Here is a 22868-nt window from a genome sequence, read left to right as displayed (position 1 = left end):
CAATATGTTTGTTTTCTTTCTGTGGGCACCATTTTGTATTAATTTTTTCTGTGTGGCCATTGTGGTTTTTTTTTCCGCGGGGCCCAATGTGGTTGTTTTTGTTCTGTGGGGGCCATTGTGTTTTCTTTTTTTCTTTGGGGGGTAATGTGTGTGTTTTTCTGTGGTGGCTAATGTCAGTTTTTTTCCTGTAGGGGGCCAATTTGTGAGTATTTTTTCCCAGGGGGGCAATGGTGTGTGTGTGTTTTTTCCCATGAGGTACTGATGGTGTGCCTTAGAATTTTTTAACTCTTGTTCGGTGTGCCGCGAGTTGAAAAAGGTTGAAAATCACAAAACAGAAAGCAAACCTATCAAGGACAGGCAGAGAAGCCAACAGTTAAACTGCGAAGATTCACAGTAACCCACTCAAACAACTTCACCAGCTCTAGAAAAACATTTTGCCACTGGGGATTCATCGGACGAGAGCAGCAGCCACTCTCGGGCCCTGATTCAGAGCCGGACGCTCTGACAGAGCGCTCGCTCTGAATCAGGGCCGTCACTCCTTCTTTTTGGAGCAGCCTCCTGGTCGCTCGCATAGCTGTGGGTGACCACCCACAGCTATAGTGAGCGGCCAAAATGATGGTCGCGATGGTCAAGACCATCGGGCTTGCGACGAGACCCTTGCAGTAGGGTCTCGCTGCCGCAAGTCCTGGAGTGCTTTTGGCTCTATCAGAGCCAAAAGCACTCCCACTGACATCACTAGTGATGTCAGTGGGGCTGGCCCCAGATGGTAGGCGCTCCCATGGGAACGCCTCCGTCTGGGCAGCCACACCCCCGGCACGCCCACAATCACCATCGACAGCACGCCCCCTTTGGTGCGAGACCCATAACGACGGCTTGGCCGTCGTTATTCGGGTCTTGCACATGCGCAAGACGGGGCCGCCTCCGTCGTGCGCATGCGCACTTGGGAAACATCGAATCAGGCCCTCAGGCCCTCAGTTTGCCAAATTTTTGTTGGGTTCAGCTAATTAAATTCTAATGGAAGCTCTACAGCCCCTGGGTCCAACATCCCCAAATTTGAATATTTTTATAATGTGATCTAGAGTGGAGCAAAGATGCTCCGGTCCTTCCAACTAAATCTGTCCAGACATTTGGCCTCCCCCCTCCCCCTGTCTCCATTTCTATAGACCAACATGGTTTTGCCAGGGTAAAATACAAGCACTTCAGTATTGATAACTCATAATTCACTTCATGAACCATTAAGCTGTCATTTCTATCATGTATTTGCTGAAGCATGATTGCCATGTTTAAATTACATTTAAAAGCTTCTGTTAGTGGTATAGCACCTGTAAAGTCATCTTTATAAACGTCCATTTGCACAAAGCAGTTCATGTTCATTACAGGAGCTATACATTGTCACTGCTTGTTAGTGCTAAACTGCTAATGCATGTCAGAACACAACGGGGTTGCAGTCCTCACCTTGGATGCTCTGAAGCAGAAAGCTGATGACTTGGTGTCTGACTTTGTTCGGTCTTGTAGCACTAATCCTTGGTCCTCTGTCAGTGCCAAGTACTGCCCAGTTGTAATATGGCGAAGGCGATATGTCTGCCCCCATCGGATATGACTTCCACTCCAGCTGCACAAAGAAAAAAAAAAAAAGATTTATTTATATGGAGTCCCCTTTCTCAGGTGACATAGTAATGCGTATGAATAATGTGGAAATTATAAATAGAAATGACCTTATTCTGAGGGGCTCCACTCTCCATAATGACCTGGCACGAACACCTGCTCCTCCTGCTTCATAATTAACTTTCCTAGAAAGAAAACACAAGAATAATTAATATTTTAGATTAAGTTCTGTTGTGCATGGCATTGTACTAGTGTGTACCTGTGCTTGTCATTTTTTATCATCATATACTGTACTTGTTATAATGTCTTCTATGTAGGTATTACTTATGTTGTACTAGACAACAGTAATATTAAACTAGCATGATACAATCACAAATGAATTACAGACACAGAGGCACTTTGAGCCTGCACATTATACATATTGTATTTTTATGCTCAGAGCATAGCGCTGATACTCTCTATAATCAAATACACCGCACAACAATGAAAGTTTCAGATGTAAAAATAGTTACTTCTAATTGATTTCAGCATGCAAAGAATGAATATGACATTTAAAACTCTCAGCTCTATCCCGGGAGGCCCTGGACGACTTGAGCGGAGAGATCTCAGAGGAAGAAATAGTAGCGTCTATTAAAGAGGTAAATCAGGTAAATCTCCTGGGCCTGACGGCTATACTGCTGCATACTATAAGAAGTTTGGGAGTCTTTTAGTTCCCCACCTACGCTCCCTTTTTAATAATGTTCTGTAGGGGGGATCCTTCCCTGCAGAAATGCTGGAGGCCCGAATTGTTGTCATACCTAAAGAAGGCAAGGACCCCAGTGTTTGCACAAGCTATAGACCTATCTCCCTGCTTAACCTTGATGTTAAAATTTACGCAAAAATTTTGGCTAACAGGCTCAATCTTGTTCTTCCCTCTTTAGTCCATTATGACCAAGTTGGTTTCATACCAGGCCGTCAGGCACGGGATAATACGCGCAGGGCAGTAGATCTGATTCATATTATTAACTCCAGGAGATCCCCAGCTATTATTCTTTCTCTGGATGCTGAAAAAGCATTTGATAGGATCTCCTGGGGTTTCAGGTCTCATGCCCTACAGTCCTTTGGGTTGTCCGGGAACTTCCTGACGGGCGTCATGGCTCTCTATTCTGCCCCTTCAGCTAGAGTCTCCATTAATGGAGTCCCATCCGCTTTATTTTCCATCTCCAACGGTACCAGACAGGGATGTCCCCTTTCCCCCTTAATCTTCGCTCTAATAATTGAGCCTCTAGCCTCCCTTATCCCCCTTAACCCTAGTATCACGGGTGTGTAGGTTGGGAACATCTCCTCTAAAATTGCCCTTTTTGCGGATGACATTCTGCTTACACTTACTCAACCTCGGATCTCTTTGCCCAATCTTTACGAACTCCTGGATAATTATAGCACACTTTCCGGGTACAAAATCAATTACTCTAAATTGGAGGCCATGCTTCTTCATGTCCCCCAACAGGACGCTGAATCCCTAAAGCCCTTCTATACTTTTAAGTGGCAACATAAAAAACTTAAATACCTTGGGATCTTCCTGACTTCCCATTATAACCTGCTGTATCAGGAAAATCTCCCACAACTTTTCGCTAAACTACACGCAGACCTGACCTCTTGGAAGAAACTTATTTCGTGGCTGGGCAGAATCATCTCTGTTCAAATGAATATCCTTCCTAAATGGCTCTATCTATTCCAAACACTCCCTATAGCTGTTCCCCACTCTCTCCTCCATAAAATTCAGAAGAGCATTACCCGCTTTATTTGGAATGGTAAAACCCCCAGGTTATCTTCTGTTATTCTTAAGAAACCTATTTCTAAAGGTGGTAGAGGTCTCCCAGATTTTAAACCTATATTACTTGGCTACCCACTTCTCTCAAATAGTTTCCTCCTATCCTCCCCCTGGAACAACATCCTGGCTTGGCATTGAAGCCAACCTTATTAATTTCCCAGATCTGTCCTCCCTCTGGGGCTTACAAAAGAGATCACCCCCCCCCCCCTCCTCCAGTCTCCCACCTACTCTTCAATTCCTACTACATCTGTGGAATCTATACTCCGTTAAATTCTCAATTTCCTCTCCTATGTCTCCCCTTACACCCATATGGAACAATCCCTGTTTTCCACCAGGCCTACAAACGACCCGCATGACATTGTGGACACATCTGTCCCTCAAATTTCCTGTGGATTTTAGCGCAGATGGGCATTGGCTTTCCTTCTCGGAACTACAGTCGAAAACTCCTACCGAACCCCTCTGCCCCTTTGAATATTGTCAAATACGGCACTTTCTACAATCTATGCCACAAGATTCACTCCTACGCACCCTCACCCCCTTTGAACGCCTCTGCAGGTTCCACCCCATGTCCAAAGGAATGATTTCCCAAATTTATAATATACTTATTGATGATGTTTTTTCAATTTGTAATCCACAGGAATCCTCTTGGGAGACGGACCTTGGCCCGCCACCGGACGAGGAGGCTTGGGACGACATGAGACAGGCTATTGCCAAATCCTCTATTTCTACACAGTTTAAGGAAACATCATATAAATTATACTACCGCTGGTACTATACCCCAGTGCGACTCTCACAAATGTTTCCCTCTACCTCACCCCTCTGCTGGAGAAATTGTGGCTTCCGGGGTACTCTTACCCATATCTGGTGGACTTGCCCAGTCCTCAATATTTTCTGGACCTCGGTCCATACCCTTATAAATCAGCTCTTTGAAACTCCGATTCCATGGGACCCATGGATTTTTCTACTACGCTACCCTCCTCCCGATCTTTCCAAGCGTTCCCAGAGACTGTTGTCCCATATCCTAGTAGCTGCCAAATACTTAATAGCCCGCCAATGGAAAAATCCTCTCCCGCCATCTCTTTCTGCCTTGAAATCACAAATTTGGCATATTGCAGCAATGGAGAATATTACTTACTATCTCCATGATAGGGGCCATCTATTTGCCCAAGTGTGGGCTCCTTGGCTCTCCTGTGAGGGCACCCCCCACTCCTTACCCTTGTATTTCCTCCACTGAACCCATGTCGCGGGAGGGTCTTCCTCCCCACTCCACTCTTTCGTGTTTATATGCTTTACTACCTTGGACAGGTACTCCTCCTTGTTTTTGTTTTAATATCCTTTAAATATCTTTCAGATGTTTTAATTTCTATAATGGTCCTGTTTCCCTTCCTTACACCTCCACCCCCCCGTCTTCCCCCCATGCCTTATTTTCTTTTAATTTTGTTTACATATATAGATCTATATTGTATTTTCTTTATAAATTTGAAAATATGTCTCATTGTTGAGGCTATTTGCACTCATGCCTGTTTATATGCTCAGTCTGTTTATTTTTATAAGCGCTTTAAATAAAGAATTTAAAAAAAAAAAAAAACTCTCAGCTCTGAGTACGAGATATAGCCCATTTATGATGATGTAGGGGTATTCCTAGTGAAGTGGGCAGAATGGAGAGAATCTTACCAGCAATCTGCGTCCGTGCAGAGGGGGCGGGGCCTAATCACCCAATTAAATGAATCAGTTATTTGTCCCCTCCCCTATTCAAATATATGCGATTCACGGGATTACCCACACAAGATAACTGTGGTGCACTGAGTGACAAGCATAGTGAGCGATTACACCAAGACATTTCAGCAATGCAACAAAGATATCAGGTGAATCACTACTGTTGGACAGTGACAAGAGATGCCCCAGAAGAGGAGTACAAGCGACAAGCAAAGAGAAAGCACCCCCATGAATAGGCCACTATATTAGATAGTACTTTCGTATGCTGTATGTTTGTCTCGTATGCTGTATGTTTGTCTCGTATGCTGTATGTTTGTTTCGTTTTGTGTTCTTATTTGTGATTGTTTGAATTAAAACAACTGTTATTTATTTTTCTATCAAGAAAATATCAGATTATTTAAAAATATCTTTACACTATGACTATATTACTGATGTACATACAGTATAGTGCAAGTAGTGTAGCTCAAAAAATAGAGCTAGTAAAAACATTCTGAAATCATTTTAGTTTTTCTTGACTTCAAATTAGTAATGTATGACTATTTTTACAAAGGAAACAAATGAAAACTATTAATTTGTTCTACAGTGATATCAGTCAATCAGCTTCTAATGTTCATCTGTTTGAAAAATGACAGTTGGGAGCTGATTGGCTGGAGCACCATTTATCATACACAGCGAGTTTTAAGACTCAGGACCTGATTTAGAGATGAACGCAATGACGATTACGCATGCAGGTCTAGCGATTGTTTGCCATCGCGCATGTGTTTAAGACACGTTGCAATTATTGACGCACATAGGAATCCATCGCAAAGTGAGTGACAGGAGGATAGCGTTTGTGGGTGGTAACAGGTGGTGGTCAGAAAAACGCAGGTGTGTCTTAGCGTTTAAACACCATTACATGGGTTTGCATAAATTAACCATTGCGATCTACTATGCAGTATGAGAGCCTTCTGCATGTCAGGAGAGCAGCCGAGTCTGCGCCAGGTCAAACCTTCCGCAAGGGCATGATGGCCACTTGAAGTACTGTACGTCAATGTTATCGATATATTTACACAGGTAAGCGACATCATATGCATGTAAGAAGGCAGCAGTGGGCGTCTTTATGTCGGCTGTGCTTTGGCATGCATTAGCATATTTTTGCAGCTGCATTGCATATGAAATCGCAGCTGCAATCGCACTAGCGTCCATCTCTGAATCAGGTTCTCATTGCGTATGATAAAACTTGCTGATCAATAGGACCCACAGCATGTAAGCACTGAGCAAGACACATAGGGGGTCAATCCAATTAGACGCGATGATCGCGGGTGTGAGTCATCGCGGTTCGGAAGCCCGAACTTGCACAACAGCCCCATAGGGCTACGAACAAAATTGTGCGAATTCGGGCTCGGAGCCGGCCACAAAGGGTGCAAGATGCGGTGCTTTTGCAGGAGTTTTAATGCCGTGGCAATGGCAACTCGCACCGTTTGCGGGTAATTGGATTGAGTCCATAGACATACGAAGCAAGCATGTGTCACTAGCCTTGGGCAGCTTGATTAGAAATAACAATGACTATATAATTTACTAGAATTCCCTACTGATTGTTCTTGCCTACTATAGCTATGAAAGTATTTACAGAACCTCTATATAGTGCCCCATCCTCTCATCTCACCTGTGCTGGACCTCCGATGGATCAGTAGACGGAATTGTCAAACATTCATCATGGCCATGGAAAAAGCGGACCACATGTCCACCAAGGAGATACCCTGAAATAAGATTATTAATGTGTGGAATTACTGCGGTTCACAGTAAACAATGCATCAATACTCAGCTTACAGTAGATCATGATTTAATGCAACTCAAATATGATACTATTATTTTAACTCATTTTAGAAACCAAGAACACTTGAAACATTTCCAGTGTGCATTACATTTAGACATGCACTGTGAGTTTATTCACTGACTACTTTCATAAATGTCTCTGAGAGTGTTTTAACATTTGTGACTGTGTGGTCTATTCAGTAACAGTGACGATGTTGCCCAGAATATTATCAGGCAACATCGTCACGATATTTGATCAATTATGATAAAATATGTAAGCTATTAAGCAACATGTTCAGCAGGGACAGCGGTTGCGATAACACGCTGTCCCTGCGATGTCACAGAAGGTATTGTTTTTGGAAATCCGAAAACAATCTCTTCTGTTTGTTCCCTGCGCATGCTCAGTCATGCGCTAGGGAACAGTCTCCGTCCCTGCTTCCCGGTGACCGCGGAGAGGTAAGTACAGCTCCAGCCTCCCGATACTGATTGATATGTGTATACAGGCTTTATACTAGCCTGTATATATGTATATTTATGGGCTTTTATATTTAACATTTATATATCAATGTTAAATATAATCGCACATAAATATACATGTATACAGCCTAGTATAAAGCCTGTATACACATATGAATCAATTTCGGGGGGTTTAAAAGCTTCTAGAGTGACTTACCTCCCTGTCATACTCCCTACCCTATCATACTCCCTGTCATACTCCCTCCCCTATCATACTCCCTGTCATACTTCCTCCCCTATCATACTCCCTGTCATACTTCCTCCCCTATCATACTCCCTGTCATACTCCCTCCCCTATCATACTCCCTCCCCTATCATACTCCCTGTCATACTCCCTCCCCTATCATACTCCCTATCATAGTCCCTCCCCTATCATACTCCCTATCATAGTCCCTCCCCTATCATACTCCCTCCCCTATCACATACTTGCCTACCCTCCCGATTTGGTTGGGAGCCTCCTGAAAATCGGGTGCCGCTCCCGACCTCCCGGGAAGGCAGGCAATCCTCCCGGCTGCCGCCCACCCCTCTTTACCCCACTGCACCTACCTTAGAAACTCCTGCAGCAGGGGGGGGGGCGAATCACGTCATTTTGGCTCCGCCCCCTGCTTCACAATGTCTGTAATAACGGCATTGTGTAGCGGGGGCGGGGTCAAAACGACGCGATTGTGTGGCCCCGCCCCCACCCCGCCCACAAATGTGCATCACCTGGCCGGCCCCGCCTCCTCACGATGGCCACACCCCCTGTAATACTGATCTGGCTGCTCCCTCCCGGAAGGGGCAGCCAGAAAGTCGGCAAGTCTGCCCTATCACACTCCCTGTCATACTCCCTCCCCTATCACACTCCCTGTCATATATATTTATATTAAGTAGATGTTCTTAAGTAGATGACCAGCTGCACCTTTAATTCCTTTATTTCCACATAATTCTAAAGTACATTTATAGCACTCAGATCTCACAAAGTACCATAGTAGGATTTCAAATTGCTTGGTTATAGACGTGACTGACATTTACTGAAGATAAATTAAATGAGAATTGAATAGCCTAATACAGAAATGAAAAAAGGTTGCATAGACATGACACTTATCAATGTGCGTCATAGTTTGATCCTTAGGGCACTGAACTCAACATGATAAGGCTAAAAACAGAGACATGTTTCTGCTATTGTCATCTTCAATGTTCATGGTAAATCTGGTGTTTTCAGGCCATTTAACAGAGACTGTGCTCAGATGCACACTGTGTGCTTCACAGCTAAATCATAGAAAAATGTAATCAGCTGTATCTCTGAAGTTCCAAAACCAAGACTGGAAAATGAAATATGTTTGGTGTTATTACTTGCATTATAAAAAATAATAATAATTAGTGAGCAGAGAGTTTTACCCCCTCTTCCTGACCAAGTCAAATAACCAAATGGGGTAAGTGACAGGCCTACTTTTCTTTTTTTAAAGTTAATTGTTAATACCTCTTAATGTGTGTGAGTGTGTGTGTGAGTGTGAGTGTGAGTGTGTGTGTGTGTGTGTGTGTGTCAGAGTCCTGCACTCGCATCTCTTAACTAGACAATTTAGGGTGCTTACCAAGATCAATGATCCAGAATATAACATCAGTTTATCCACTATTGAAAATAACACATTTGCCACGAATGTCTTTGATTTATAATCCACCATAATAAGCATCAACGTTTCGGTTCAACCAAAGAATCTTTATCAAGATGGGCATAATTTAGTAAAATATACATACTTGAAAAGAAAAGACAGTACATCTGGTTAGCTGGTCAGAACACCGGAGAAAAACAGAGGGATATCTGTATTTTGCTTAGTCTAAGCATGATGCAGACATCACTCTGTTTTTCCCAGGCATTCGCAGTCAGTGTTAAGCACGCCGGGCTTTACACTGACTGGGGGTGCCATTGTAAATACAGACCCGAAGCCCACTGGGAAGCAGCGGATTACAGAAGCCGCTGCTTCGTAAATTCTCCCCATAGTGTTTATTCTAGCACCCTACAACTGTCACAACTAGTGCAGTTCCTCTTTCCTGCCTGGGGTGTTGCTCTCTGCTCTGGTGAGATATATTATTATTATTATCCTTTATTTATATGGCGCCACAAGTGCTCCGCAGCGCCTTACATAGTACATAAACAAATAATCTGACAACTGCCTGACAGTACAAAATAGGACAAGGACATGGATAATATACATTGATACATAAGTGACCATAACACCCAGATATGCAACAGAGCGTAAGCAACCAAGTGTTAGGTGCCCTGGTGGGGGGTAAGAAGTAGGTGAAAGTAAAGTAAGGAGAAGCACAAGAGGGTAGAGACCCTGCTCGTAAGAGCTTACATTCTAAAGGGGAGGGGCAGGCAAACAGGTGTGACACAGATGGGGTAAACAGAGGAAGGAGCATGTTGCAGCAAGTGGGAGCTGGAAGGCTTTGATGAAGTAGTGGGTCTTGAGAGCCCGTTTGAAGGATTGTAAAGAGGAGGAGAGTCTGATAGGGAGAGAGTTCCAAAGGTCGGGAGCAGCACGGGCAAAATCTTGGAGGCGGGAGTGGGAGGAAGTAATCAGTTGGCATGAGAGGCGGCGTGCAGTGGTTGAGCGAAGGGGGCGGCCAGGAGAGTGGAGAGAGATGAGGTCAGAGATGTAACTGGGAGAGGAATGGGTGAGGGGCTTTGTAAGCAAGTGTGAGAACCTTGAATTGGGTTCTAAAAGGGAAGGAGAGCCAGTGGAGGGCTTGTAGGAGAGGGAAGGCAGATGTAGAGCGTTTGGAGAGGAAGATGAGTTCAGCAGCAGCATTGAGGTATATATATATTTGTTTATTTATTACTAGTTATTTATATAGCGCACACATATTCCGCAGCAGCGTTTTACGGAGAATATTTGGTCATTCACGCCAGTCCCTGCCCCAGTTGAGCTTACAATCTATATTCCCTACCACATACTCACACACAGGTTCATTTTTGTTGGGAGCAAAATTGACCTACCAGTATATTTTTGGAGTGTGGGAGGAAACCGATGCAAGCACAGGGAGAATATACAAACTCCACACAGTTAGGGCCATGGTGGGGAATATATATATAATATATATATATATATATATATACATATACACACACATACATATAAGCAGTCCAGTCAGGCAGCACTCTCAACAATCAAAGGTAATGTTCCTGGTGCCCTCCGTAGGTGATCTCCAGCCGGGGAACCCCCAATACCCAGAAGCAACACCGGCGGCACTCAGGTCTTATAAACAAAGCTGCAAATGCAGGATATACACCAACGTTTCGATGTTTATTACATTGTTTTCAAGGTACAAATAAATAAAATAAGCTCACCTTATAACCACCACTATCACCGTGGCAGCATTGACCTATATCATTATCGATCACATCCCTCCTTCAATTAGGGGGGTGACCGTTCTCTCAAATCGTTGAGGTGTGAGGCCCGATGGATTTAGAGACTGTCACTCTATCACCAAGAGGGTTGAACGAATCCTTAGGTCTACACTGCTTCATGTGATAAGGGATCATTTTTATAAGAATACTATATTGTGCATATTTGTGGATTCTGTGTAGTTATAATGTTAGTTACATTTTGTGGCTTCTTTTTAATGTATCGTTATAATGTTTGCATATTGTGTATTGTTTAATATGTATTTATTGGTGGCCGTTCTGCCGGCTGGGGTATTCGTCATATACAATTTCATTGTTTACAATCTCTATGGCAACAGGCCCAGTGCTCTGAAGTCATGAGAGAGCACCTAGTTCCGGGTCCGGGATGCCAGGGATACACGCGGTGATGGTGGTGGTTATAAGGTGAGCCTATTACTATATATATATATATATATATATATATATATATATATATATACACACACACACACACACACATATATATATATATATATATATATATATATATACACACACACACACACAGTATATATCTCAAAAGCAGGAAGGCGGCACTCAAGAGAATTGTAAGTTACAGTAGGTAAAAAAAGTGCGGTGCTTTTATTCAATGTTTCGGAGAGAGACTCCCCTTCCTCAGGATACACACAACAATACAGCAGAGTGTGTCCCGAGGAAGGGGAGTCTCTCCCCAAAACGTTGAATAAAAGAACCGCGTTTTCGCCTACCTTACAAGTCTCTAAGTGCCGGCTTCCTGCTTTTGATGAATTTAGAGGAGCTCCCCCAAAGGAGGGCACCGAAGCAAGGTATTATATAAAGTTTGTTTTGGTCATATTTTGGAATAAATATCTTTTTCCGTTTGTTATAAATGGGAAATAAAGTGTGTGTTTTCCACTTAAAGGTGTGATAAGAATGTGAAGACAATCTGGTTATTTCATTATACTTTTTTTTTTATTTAAATTTTTCTTTAATTCTTATTTTTTTTTAAATGTGGGAGATACTGAGTTGTTTAATGGATCGCCCTTTTTGCCAGCACTAAATGATGCAAGGTAAATTAGATCTAATGTAACTGTTTTTATTAGATTCAAATTTAGCATGTTATAACGCTAACATGTATCATATACTGTATAGAGGTCTCTCCACAGTTTTGCTCATGTGGCTGTCTTATACTGGGAGAAGTATTTATCACTGTATATCATGACCGGATTTCCAGAAAGCAATTGGTACCTCTAATTGAGGTACCAGGAAACAAATTAAAATACTTGTAAGGTGTTTTCTCTACCTGAAGAAAGAGTTTGAGTGATAATCGCGTCAGACCTGTTAGTTACAAAATACCTTGTATGGATTACTGGATTCATATACAGGTGTAGGACCAGTGATGTCACAGCGACTCAAATGACGACATTCCCAACTTTTTGACATTGATCATTTTAGGACAATGTCATAAATATGTGGGAGGAGCTTAAGCTGTCTGTAGTTGAGGGTGTAGATACTGTAATATTTTACTTTTTAACACAGTTGCATTATCAGGTTAACATTGAACAATTTTCGTATGGACATAAAATTACAAACATTATACATGGGAGGGGAACCCAAGGTAATTTGAAATATCCTTATTACCATTTGGTTTTAAAGTATGCAATTTATTAAATATATATTAACCGTGTTGTGAATATTAATAAAACAACAATGTAATCTACAGTAAATTATACTCAGAATAATAAACCTTAAACAAAATAACTATTTTAATATAAATACATATTCTTTGTTTTGATCTTTCCTTTCTTGATTCATGCTTTTTTAACGCTATTTTAAAATAAATATGAAAGAAAAAATGAATTACAAAACAGTATGTGACAGCATATATTTCATATTTGTGAACCATATCAATAGGTATATAAGTCCGTTACAAGAGATACATTCTTCAAACCTATGATTTCAAAGAGATATAGATAGGTAGATAGATAGATAGATAGATACAGTATAGGGCCGGATTATGAGTACCGTGCAGCAGCGTCAACTGGCAGTCGCCCATCTGCGAGTTTTTGCAAATGCCCCTAAAACTTCTTTCTTCGTGTACCTCCCTGCGGCCACATGTGCAAGGACGGAGGCGCCCATTTTTAGTGTTTGTGCACGCTGTAATACCAGTTGGTGCATCCTTATACACCACCATCTGTCACACCAATGAAACTTCCACCAGCCCTAGGGCAGGTGCAGTTTTTTCCATCTGATCATGGACTACTATGCAGGGGCGTATCTACCCATTGGCCAGGAAGGCACTCGCCAGGGGCGCCGGCCAAAGGGGGGGGCGCTATCCGGCCATACCACAAGCAGCCAATGAGTGGACTACCCCAGGGGCTTGAACTAGCCCTGCTAGTCCCTCGGGCCCCACAAGTGTAGGGCAGACCGCAGTAAGAGCAGTCTGCCCTACACAGTAACAAACAGACAGCCGTCAGACAGACTCTCATTGGCTGCTGCGTCCACGGAGGGAGCCGGCTGGAGCTCACTCATGAGCTCCGCCTTCCGGCTCCCCCCACAGCGAGTGATGAGAGAGACGTCATGAAGTCTCTCCCATCCCATAGTGCAGAGCGGGCCCGGAGAACTGGACAGCGGCGGTCGTTGGCAGGAGCGGGGATCAGGTAAGTTGCTGTATTTTTTCTGTGTGTGTGTGTGTGTGTGTGTGTGTGTGTTTTTTCTGGCACAGCACGGGGGGGGGGGGGGGGGGGAGTGTGGTTACTGGGGGCACTTTATGGGGGGTGGCCGCTACTGGGGGCATGTTATGGGGGATGGCCGCTACTGGGGGCACTGTATAGGGGGACTACTACTGGGGCACTGTATAGGGAGGACTACTACTGGGGGCAATGCATAAGGGAGACTACTACTGGGAGCACTGCATGGGGGGGGGGGGACTGCTACTGGAGGCATTGCATAGAGGGGACTACTACTGTGGGGACTACTACTGGGGACACTTCCTGAAATTATGGGGGGCGCCAGTCCATTACCTTGCCAGGGGCGCTCGGATCCCTAGATACACCCCTGCTCCAATGCATACAGCAGTTTGTCTGTGAAAGCAGCCGCTTCATTAAATGCTCATGACACCCCACAGCACGCCCAATGAACAGGCTGTTTTTGCGTAGTTACTAGTCACCTCCCAGTCACCACCCAGTAACACCCATCACCTTTCCGCCACATTTCTGACACTGTCTGACCCGATCGCAGCAGCATCTTTGTGCATTCACCAGGGGCATTTCTAGAGAGGAGGGGGCCCATGTGCAGTCCCCGTCACTGGCCCCCTCCTCTCCGTCTGGCAGCCGACAGCGCACTGAGCGGTGTACGCCCAGCGCCGCACTTATAGACTCTGGGCACTAGAGTGTGCCCAGAGTCTATAGCGCATACGCAGGTCACCGGAAAAATGGACTCCGGAGAGGTAAGTATAATATGACATGGGTGCTGGGTGTGCGGTGCGGGCCCACCATGGACCCAGGGGCCCGTCTGCCCGCACACCCTGCACCCATTATAAATAATCACTCTCTGTTACGCACGCCTCCGAGGTTTTTTCAGAAATTTGAGCACACGCAGTTGCAAATAATTGCTCAACTACGTGAATATTGCCATTATGTACAGATTGTGTGCAACTCAAAATCAGGCCCATAAGGAAAAGTTTTACTGCAAATAAAAGTTTATTTGAATACTGCATTGAACTGTTACAAGTAAAGTTGCAGTAGAATTACTGTACTATCATTACTCAATAACAAACACATGCAAATCATCTGTAAGTAGACAGTAGTTGCTATGGCAAATAGTGTTTATTTTCTAGATAGTAATGAGTCATATTTCCATAGAATAAAGTGAAAACCATAACAGCATAATTTAGGGTGCATAAGAAACATACCTTCCGCCACACTGCTCCCAGAGCACGTAGGATGGACGTTCCAGAGGGTCTGCATAAATGAGGCATCTACCTGGATATTGCCCATTCCATTGGATATGGAGAGATGCTGCCAGACAAAGTATAAAGATACATTTGTCACATGGACATTATATACGATGTAAGTGTACTTTTATAGAGGAAATAGTATGCAGTCATTATGTCGACAATCAGTATGTTCGACTGTGGCTATGTGATTTGCACATTTGCAGGTGCCTGCAATTCGCAGGCTATAACATCTACCTCTATTTTTTTCTAGGTGGGACAAGAGTGCAGCATACTATATATATATATATGTACATATACAGTAGTGAGAGGCGACTGATGGTTGTTAATCTCGTGGGGACCGTAGCCTTTATTCTGCATGGTAACCAAACAGGTAGATGCATGTTATGTAAAATAAACTTACTAGATATCTCTCAGAGGATACACTGACTAAAATCAGATCATCCCCAATCCGAACTTTTTCTCCTTCCGATCTCTGCTTGGATGCAGGATGTATTGTCCACCAGCAAGCCTCTCCTATAACCAAAGCACAAACAACCCTCAAAACTATTTGCACAGACAGCTCTAATATTTTTTACTAACACGTGGCAGGGAATCCCCGCTCAAATGTACCTGTACGTTACAATGTTTGCAAACAATTTCCAGGGTCAAATTGATCATGGCCGGGTGACTATGTGCATAACAAAGAACACTTCACCCCCCAAAATAACCATAATGCAATTCCAATTCAAGCAAAACTCCATGAAATGACTTCTGGTAATAATTGTAGTACAAATCTATTACACTCTATATCAGAGGTACCGTAAAGTTCCCTTAATTGGTTTAACAAAATCTGTTTTAGGTGTCCATAATTCCCAGATATGCAAAACCTTCTATTGGTAACTAGAGACTTTAGGGATCCCAAAATAATGGTACAATGGTATTTGATGTCCCAGGACAAAGGTAAAATTACACTTGATTTCCCAGATTAAAAATGTTTAACACTACTGCTCTATACATGAATATGCCATTACACCTCACCAACATAACATAGCCACTGGACATGACCATGATAGTACATTCATATTACATTCTATAATGGAATAGGACACAAGGTCAATACAATTCATTACGCTCTATGGGCCTGATTCATCACGGATCGCAACTGCAACAGCGTACGCAGATCGACCGATAGTGTGTACTGCGCATGTGTATGCACCACAGTGTGCATGTCAGGATTGCGATAGCACTATGATGACGCACGCAGACAGAAAGCCATCGCAGAATGAGTGATGGAATGTCAGCGTTTGGGGGTGGTGACGAGGGAGTGTTCAGAGAAACGCAGGCGTGCCTGTCCGTCTGAACACCATTAGTTGGGTGTGCATAAATTAGCCACTGCGACGGCATAAGCAGCCTGATTACTGACTACATGAGATGAGTGTATTAATTTCTGAGACAGGACAGAGCTGCTGTAATTCTGAGTGAGGGTCCGATGTTAACGATCTATACGCAGGACTGCGAGGTCTTACAGATGTGAGATAGCGGTAGTGGGCATCTCGTTGCTGGCTCACCAGTTGCAAACATTAGCATATTTTTGCAGCAGAACTGTGTGTGTAATCACAGCTGTGATCGTAATAGCGACCCAAAATGAATCAAGCCCAATAAACACATACAGGACGACACATCTATCTAACACAAACAAAGTAGTGCATTAGATCATAATACAATTCTATTACAGTCTATATAGGAATAGAATACTACAACTTCCCAGTATGTTATGACCACTAAAGATAATCATAAAAAAAATTCACTCTATTACTTTATATACAATCATATAAAGTGCAGCCATGGCCAAACATTTTGAGAATGACTGCAGAGATAGAAAGGGCGCTGGCTGGGGAGACAGAAGGGGCGCTGGCTGTGGAGACAGAAAGGGCGCTGGCTGTGGAGACAGAAAGGGCGCTGGCCGGGGAGACAGAAAGGGCGCTGGACGGGGAGACAGAAGGGGCGCTGGACGGGGAGACAGAAGGGGCGCTGGACGGGGAGACAGAAGGGGCGCTGGACGGGGAGACAGAAGGGAGGCAGAAGAGATAGAAGGAGACTGACTGGAGCTGGAGAGATACTTTGGGGCTGGAGTTGCAGAAAAACAGGGGTGGGGGCTGCCTATTTTGTCAGTCCTGGGCCCCACAATTTCTAATGGCAGCCCTGCCGCTTCTATGTCTTTCAACAAAATCAATAAAAAATAAACTAAATATAAAAAATGTAAGAAAATATTGCAATACATTCTTACCTGTTGAAGTATCCTGAAGTCCAACATCAAATGCAAGTTTGTCAGTAAGGGATCTTGATGTTGTCAAACACGTCAAGTACTGTAAAAATTAGTTTGAAAAATGAAGGACAAATATGGCAGTGTTGGTCATTCATATATATTTAATAAAGTGTATTGCTGAACGTAATAAATGTAAAATAAATAGTGCACTTGGTTATACTCAACTGAAATCCAACACGTATGTTCTATGCTTCACAGAAAGCAAACATTTTCAAACACAGAGTTTGGTTCCACACTATCTTACACTGTGGTAATATAAAGCCTGTGTCACTGGGTAAACATGCCCTAGAGCAGGATCGGTGGTGCGAGACCCTGGGACCATGTGCCCAGGATCAATGCATGAAGCAGAGTTTCTTGGGTCTTTTTCAATACTTTTTATGTATTAATTGTATAACTTTTAAATTGCCAAATACCTGTTACTGGTAGTGTGTAGGGTTAGCATACTTGCCAGCCCCAGTCGGGATTGTAGATCTACAATATTATACATATATATACACACACACACACACACACACACACACACACAACTACTACTATAATGCCTGTACCATTTGAAGAGATTATTTTTGAAATATAATATCCAAATGAAATACTGCACATGTCCTTTATATATAGTGAAATAGAAGTTGTATGAACCTACTGCATTCTCAAAAACAGATTTTGCATAAACATAACTATGGTTGTCTTATTAATTTGGCTACTCACCATTCCACTGAATGAATGTCGCAGCAAGATTGCATGACCATAGAGTAAGGTCCTGTGCCCACCTCCTTGTGATGCCTGTAATGTAATAAAAAAAAATACAATAAATGTAACCAGCTCTAATATGTATAAAGATATTGGTAAGGGACCATATCAAATTCAAGTAGTATCCAAGCAACTTCTCTCTTTGGTAGGGACTAGAAAGAAAGAATAATATTTCATATGTATAATTATTGCCAGCTCTGAGTGGCTTATGCGAAGGGATATAAATCATCTTGGCATCTGCTAATTAATTTTAAATGTTGTATATTATACATATGATATCTATTATTTTATGAATAACAGACAAATACAAGCCCAACAACAGCAAAGTCTAAGCACAACAAACATCTTCAATGACAAAGTACTGCACATTCTATCAGCAATATAGAATGTTCTCAGTACCAAAACAACATGCTGCAGACCAGGGACAGCCAGCTACATATCAAGCACATCAAGCTGAACAAAACAAGAGAGAAACAAGGACAGTAGAAAACTTATACAAATGTACAGTACAATGTTAAATGGGATTTTTATGAATTTTAGTCTTTTAAAAAACATAAGTTGTTTGATGTCTACAGTACGGCCATATTTGAATCTATTACCATGGGCTGATATGCTCAATATGTAGCCAGAATAGATGCATTCTGGGTAAGCGGTTTTATTTGTTAAATGGTTTATTCTTACCTTCCTGGAAAACTTCTTGGGAGCATTTAAAGAAAATGTATATTAATAAAAAAGTCATTATGACTTTACCCATTACTGAAGTGTCAAAATAACATCTTCCAGAAGATCTGTAATTGCTTCCTGTACAATAGTGCCAAAGCAAAGTAATTTGGTCATGTGATGTCCAGCTGAACATAAGTTATGCAAATTCTTCTACAATATAATTGATACAGTATGTAGATTAGAACCTTATTGTCATTTTATCCCACCTTCCTAAAGATATACAAAACCATGGGCTCAGGGCTGATATATACATATTGTTCTGCTTTATCTGTTTTGGTTTATGTGAAATATACATGGTCCGCAAAATTTAAATTATTTTAAAAATTAATTTTAAGTTACATAAAAAAAGCTTACTAGAAATATAGTATAGTTTTCAGGTCAGCTCAGTTATTGTTATATTATGGTATATGTTAAAATTAGCACTATTATTGTTAAGTTACTGATCATGGAGTGCGCTATATTTGAACCTACTTGTTTCCTATACAATAAATATTACATACTATATAGGGCAATAGATGCTTTTTAATATTATCTAGGAGAATAACTTGTCACCGCTTGATCTAAAAATGTATACTGTACAAAATTACAGCAATGCCAACACATTGCAAATAAAGGTCAAGGTTTATCTAGATATATACACTATAATATAGCACCTTGTTTTTGGAAATATTACTCTTTAAAGAAAGCCTACATCCTCATCCAGGCCCTGTGCTCAGGATAGAGGTCATTAGTAAAAAGAAAACAACACAACACCATAAAAGTAATAACCTATACATGTCACCTGGGAGGGAAACTTTGTAACAGAATGTTTCAATTATGAACAAATCAGCTGGGTAGTGCTGCTTCCATAATGAGCAAGCAGGGTAGACAGATATACAACAATGAAGAGTTGAACAAAAACAAAAATTTACGATGACGCAGGACAGATTTCCAGATATAAAAAGAGAAAACAATGGCCCAATACACAGTGCTTTCATAAGGTTCAACAAAACCAAACATTGACATAACTTACAACAAACACAGAAATGGTTACAGTGCTATATTAAAATAAAATAAAAACTATTTCCATCCATTAAGACTGCCTCCGGTAACCTGAATTAAACAAACATACCAAGTGATATTTATATTTTAATGACACGTTAGAGATTAAATACAGCTATAAAACAAGTGAACACTGATTTTTAAAGGTTTCTCAAGTGGGCTCTTATATATGGGTCTTACTGTGGCAATACAAAATATTTTTTTGATCTGTTCAACAAAGGAAAATTGCCAGGGCAGCCAAACAGGGCTCAGCTGCCTGGTGATACTGGCTGGCAGTAGTAAGCATAGACATACCACATCGCCGGCCAGTTGGGTTTCCTTATGCTCATGCATGTGGCGCAGATTTATTCATATAAAAAAATTACTTAATATTAAAATAATAATTCGTTGTTTTTTTTAAATACAAATAGCACATTTAAATAAAATACAACATGTTTTATTTAGATTTAATTCTAAAAGAATAATACAGTGTATATTATGCCATCCTTCTAACCAAATAGCAGAGTTATGTGTTCAGCAAAACCCAATAATGAGGATGCAGTGAATACTGATGATGGAACTCACAATACCATTGTAGAAACCTTTAGTATGCATAATTCTCCCTGTCATTGTCTCTACTCTCTCTTCATTTTCTCCTACCAGAACAGCTCAATGCTTGTTATTTTATCCAGGAGATCCATCAATGAGCGTTTTCAAAAACAATGTAAAAAAATATATAAATATATTTATGACCAAATTATTTATATAACGCACACATATTCCCAGGGGCACCGAGAGTGGGGGCTTGTTGGAGGGGCATGGGTGCACCGCCGCCCTCCCCCCTCTTATCTGTCAGTATCCCCAGTCCAGCACAGGCTGCTGTGTGCTGGGCTGCAGTGGGGCCAGCAGTCTCCTCTGCCTGTGCGGGGGTGGGAGGGAGCGATCACACTGATCGAGCTCCCCCCTTGGATTTGCCCCTGACTGATGGGTTCACAGAGCCCTCCAGCGTGCCTGCATTTATAATTATTTTCCTAAGGGGGACGTGGCCACGCTTCCCATGGTTAGGCCACATCCCCCAAAAATAACTAGGGCCCAGACCCGCTCTCTATGGGCTTACAAATTCTGCAGCGCTTTACAGAGAATTGTTGACCATTCACATCAGCCCCTGTCTCAGTGGAGCTTACACTCTATAATCCCTACCACATGCACATGCACACATACACACTAGGGTTAATTTTTTATATTTTTTTTGAGAGTCAATTAACCTACCAGTATATTGTTGGATTGTGGGAGGAAAACAGAGAACCCAGAGGAAGCCCTCACAAGCACGGGGAGAACATACAAACTCCACACAGTTAGGGCCATGGTGGGAATATAGTAAAATACAAATATTTATTGTAAATCAGGCACTTTGATGCAATTTTACTCTGCTGAGCCCCCTATAAATGAATGGGAAATGCGCAGTCAATCCCAATCAAGGTGTTCATGCTGGGCCGCGTGTGGCTGAGCATATACTGAACTCCAGGCCCATTAACAATATTAGGGCTAGGTGCCAAACAATTAAGTACTATTATAGAACTGTTCTCCAGCGTGTCTAGGCTAACAGGGCATGCTGGTGTTTGTAGTTCTACAAGTATCAATAGCTTCCAGGGCATATTGTTACTTGTAGTTTTAAAATATTTCAGTTTGTTTTGTTTTAAAATAAATATTTATACATTTTCCCTTTCATTTTAATCAGTTATGCAGGTTTGTGGGACTTCTGCAGTCACTGAATTGCACAGCCCATTAAAATGAATGGAGTGAGATTATTATTGGAAAAGTCCATGGTGATTTTGAAAGCTGGTGTTTAGTAGATTCCCCAGCTATGCACTTTGCAGAGCAGAAAACAATTTATTCTGCAACTCTGAGATATAACCCACCTCATGCTCTTTCCTTCCTATCTTCCCCTTCTGTGTCACGCCTGTCTGTCTGCCCCTCCCCTTAGAATGTAAGCTCTCATGAGCAGGGACCTCTTCCCTCATGTGCTTCTCTTTACATTTTCTTCTACTCTCTACTCCCCATTAGGGCACCTAACACGGGACGGCCAATTCCCGGCAGCTTATTGTGAGTGCTTTAATCACTATTTCAGCAATGTATATAAGTTGTGTCCCTGTCCTGCACTGTAATGTACTGTAAGTTACTTGTTTCTTGTTCACTTATTAGTTCTATGTACTATGTAAGGCGCTGCGGAACACTTGTGGCGCCATATAAATAAAGAATAATAATAATAATATTGTATTTTGATTTTTGGGGAGAAGTTGGAAAAAAATGAATTCAATAAAAGGTGATCTGTTTTTACTAGACTATGTGAATTGCAAACTAGAAAAATAGGATGCTTGGTTAAAATCAACCTTTGGTATATCTCTTCCAAGTCTGTTCGGTAATGGTGGGGAGATACCAATGTAAGTGCCTGAGGAAGTTTAAATATAAACCATGCAGCACAAAGTTGGTAGCTGACTGAACAGCTGCTGTCGACTAACCATCTATCTGACAGCACAGAGTGCATGCAAATGTCTCCAGGCTGTTAGCCCTTGAGAATAACAAACTACAGTTCTTACAGAAGTGTGTTCATTTATCTCAGGGATCTTGGCTATGGACTCATGTGAAGTTATGGGAGAAGAACTTAATTGGAAAATTGTCCCTTAACTAAGCATCTGTGACTTGTGCGGTATACTGGTTACATGTTAATCCAACAATACACTATTTTATAAATATAGTGAAATAATATTTATAATTGTTATTATGTTAAAATGTCTATATAGCAGTCCATCATTTTTCACCCATTCATACATACAGATTTGTCCACAAACACCTATCCTGAAATCACGCCAAACAGCCTAATTTAGCGCCACAGACTAAACCTGAGCACATAGTATACTATAAGCAAATTAAGATGTAAAATTGAGGAAAAAGTAGCACAATGGAGAAAAAAATAGCAAAGTTGAGAAACGAGTACACAATCTAGGCAAGGCATGTGCCATCAGGGCCGTAACTAGGGTAGTGCGAATCGCTCCAGGCATCTTGTACCATATGGCGTAAGAAGGATAGATATATGAGGACACATTAATAATATACAGTACACTGCTCGTACTGTTCTTTTCAGTTGTTAAAAACTGCAGTTATTATAAGATCATATAGATAGACCAATAGATCATTGCCTTTTCAGGTAGTTTTGAAGTAGTTTGTCAATTATACACTTACAGAGGTAAGTATTAAGGTGTAAATGAGCCATTTTGAGCTTTATGACAGCTAA

General features: G+C 41.9%; 1 protein-coding gene across 1 annotated transcript in view; it reads right to left on the bottom strand.

Annotated features, from left to right (window-relative positions):
- Positions 1–22868, bottom strand: part of RYR3 (ryanodine receptor 3) — a 763398-nt gene that overhangs the window by 457705 nt on the left and 282825 nt on the right. Inside the window, exons 4-10 of the mRNA XM_088456566.1 lie at positions 17792–17866; positions 17048–17126; positions 15182–15294; positions 14737–14842; positions 6777–6870; positions 1716–1790; positions 1456–1612 (exon numbers count right to left, since the gene is read on the bottom strand). Coding sequence (XP_088312692.1) covers positions 1456–1612; positions 1716–1790; positions 6777–6870; positions 14737–14842; positions 15182–15294; positions 17048–17126; positions 17792–17866 — 699 coding nt within the window. The remainder of the gene's footprint in view (positions 1–1455; positions 1613–1715; positions 1791–6776; positions 6871–14736; positions 14843–15181; positions 15295–17047; positions 17127–17791; positions 17867–22868) is intronic.

The sequence above is a fragment of the Taudactylus pleione genome, unplaced genomic scaffold, assembly GCF_031769625.1.
Source record: "Taudactylus pleione unplaced genomic scaffold, aTauple2 ptg000707l, whole genome shotgun sequence".
In the NCBI taxonomy this organism is placed as follows: Eukaryota; Metazoa; Chordata; class Amphibia; order Anura; family Myobatrachidae; genus Taudactylus; species Taudactylus pleione.
This window is presented reverse-complemented; position numbering and strand designations above follow the sequence as displayed.